The 2,692-nt window shown below is 41.3% G+C and overlaps 1 protein-coding gene across 1 annotated transcript in view; it reads right to left on the bottom strand.

Moving 5' to 3' along the window:
• LOC109475415 (lysosomal aspartic protease-like) overlaps positions 1-2,692 on the bottom strand; it is a 4,172-nt gene that overhangs the window by 1,017 nt on the left and 463 nt on the right. Inside the window, exons 2-6 of the mRNA XM_019776018.1 lie at positions 2,373-2,572; positions 1,780-1,902; positions 1,277-1,424; positions 702-800; positions 5-111 (exon numbers count right to left, since the gene is read on the bottom strand). Coding sequence (XP_019631577.1) covers positions 5-111; positions 702-800; positions 1,277-1,424; positions 1,780-1,902; positions 2,373-2,572 — 677 coding nt within the window. The remainder of the gene's footprint in view (positions 1-4; positions 112-701; positions 801-1,276; positions 1,425-1,779; positions 1,903-2,372; positions 2,573-2,692) is intronic.

Genomic DNA, 2,692 nt, shown 5'->3' on the forward strand with positions numbered 1-2,692 from the left:
CAACGTGTAGTAAGGCCCAATGAACACGTCTCCCAGAATCCACAGGGGCCCGGCCGGCACGTCGATGCCCAGAAACCCGCTGACACAGACGGTCTGTCCCATGGTGGTCACCTGGGGTAGCATGATTGTGATGGTGATTGGCTATTGATTCTGATTGGTTCACATCATTGAAGATTTGTCCTGCTGTGATCTGATATCTTTGTGTTTGCTCTGTGATAAAGGTTGGTCTGAAGTTTTTCATCACAAATAGGACTTCACAATCAATTATGGTCTGCCAATATCCAGTCCTTTTATATTTTTTTAATCTTTGTTGCTACATTAAAAATCAATGCCTGACTGTTATGTAAATCAGAAAGGTCTAGAAATGCTTGAACTCTTCACAAAGATATCAAATCAGATAATGGACGGCAGGACAACATAAGGTTGTCAGCAGAGACAACTCTGGCTAGTTGTCAATCAGAGTTCTTATAGAATTTGAACATGTCAAGAAAGCAAAGTCATCAAAATCACAAAGCAATTAAATATATCAACCCCTCATACTGCAATGAGCAGTGGTGACAGCCAACTGGACCAGAAAAACAAGCCTTTTAATCAGCCCTGAGAACATATTGAAAGCAGAGACTTCCACCCTAAACTAAACTCTTTTAAAACTCCATGGATATTTCTGACAGCCTGACTCCATGGAGGTAATGCTGACATACCTGTAGAACGTAGTCCTTGCCTTGCAGTTCAAAGGCCTTCCCAGCCAGCATGAAGGAAATGGGAGGGAGAGACGAGACCTGACTGCAGTCCACCATGTACTGTGAGGAAAACACATTTTTATCATCAACAATTATTCATAATTGTGAGTTTGTATGTCAACATCTCTATGCATTTTCCCACTGCCATCCAGCCAACAGACTACCTGAGGCCAACTTTCTGATGACCAAGATCTAGCTTCTGGGACCTAACTTCCTGTGTTTGACCTTTTGTGGTCTCTACTTAGGTACTTGCCCTACCAATGTGATGTTACTCAACTGTACAGTCAATGGTTTTGCATGTACCCTAAGTATCTGATTGTACTTTGTCACATGTGCACATAAACAGGCTTGTTCAATCAAATTTGATTTAAAGTAATGGCATGGCTATTGATTAATGATGCTTAATGACTATTGCTCATAATATTTTACATATTTGTCCATTTAGGCTGATTTTAAACACTTACACTGCATTCTATTAGACCCAATAACACTGTCAGACTAAAATTTGATACAACAGTTAACGTTACATGCCATACCTCTCCACCAGGGATGGGGGTGGCTCCGATTTGTTTGTTGAGAGCCGCCACCTCGGACGTGGGCCCAGCGATGAGAGAGGTCCCTGTGTCGGCGATGGCAGCACAGCCTCCCTTACAGAAGTCAGACGCCTTCCCACTGATCATGATCCTGAGCAACACAAACAGATTGATTGATCAGTGAAACAAAAAACAGGGAGATGGTATAAAGTGCCTAAAAACTGCCAAAAAATTCATATCATAAGGACATATATCCTTAGAAACATTGACGATACATGTTTCCTTCCACTCAATGTTTGTGATAGCAGTAAACGAAGATAAGCTCAAAAGGAAACAAATGAAGGTACATGTATAAGAAATGGTTGATTTGAGAGAAACAGTAATTATAAAAAGATTTAAGTCATTATTCTTGATGGTCCTTGATAAAATTTCTGAGAATCAATTATGCATAATGTATCAATTTGCAATCTTTAGGTCCAGGAGATCCCCCCCCCCCCACTGCCTACCCGTCCATCTTGAACTGCCAGTAGCCAGGCTTGGTGACGTCCACGAAGGTGAAGTCTCCGCTGTAGTACTTTGGGTCAGTCCCACCCAACAACAGCTCACCACCTGTAGCACCTGAGGCGTCCCTGCAGGGCATGGGGGAAATTCATCACTCCACTGAATAGTTGGTTTTGTTAGCGTTTAAAAATTTGCTAAAGAAAATCATACATTGATATTGTGTGATTTCCATGCATATTCAGACATTTTTTCTGCAACATTAATAGATATGGGCAGGTTGTTTGTCACCGTGAGAGGAGGGGTTCTTGATCACCGCCCTCATGTCAGAGTACTTTCAGTAGCCTAAATCTTGTAGCCCTGTCTTATGAACAACATATATTTGTACAGGAACCAGCTACAAATAGTAACCAAAATATTCATTTTATAGCTATAACAATACTTCATCATTGTTTGGTTTCTGTTCATTTTTTTTTACATGCACACAAATTTTGCGACACTGACAATCTTGATGAAAATTTGAACAATCAAAGCATTATCATTCTACTGAACAACACAGTGACACAGTATCAGATCATGCTGAAATGCAAAACATTCCCACCTGTTCAGGTAGAAAGAGAAGACTGGTTTGTCAACCAGTTTCTGTTGGACCATGTTGTAGAAGGGTGGCACGACACCGTCCACTGAGATGGTGTCATACCCCATCCCCAGGATACCGTCAAACTTGGCCGCAACAAACGTTATACCAGGCTGGGTCACGGCTTCCGCAAATGTCTGCTTCTGAACTTTCAGGCCTCCGATCTGTGGTAGTGATATTATTTGGTGAGGCGTGGAGATATTTCATAAAATGTGAATCTTAGGACAAGAAAATAACATTGTTACAAAACCAAGGAACCTAAATTTGTGAAAAGTCTTTCAGAC

The sequence above is a fragment of the Branchiostoma belcheri genome, unplaced genomic scaffold (assembly GCF_001625305.1).
Source record: "Branchiostoma belcheri isolate BF01 breed outbred unplaced genomic scaffold, Haploidv18h27 scaffold34, whole genome shotgun sequence".
Taxonomy (NCBI): Eukaryota; Metazoa; Chordata; class Leptocardii; order Amphioxiformes; family Branchiostomatidae; genus Branchiostoma; species Branchiostoma belcheri.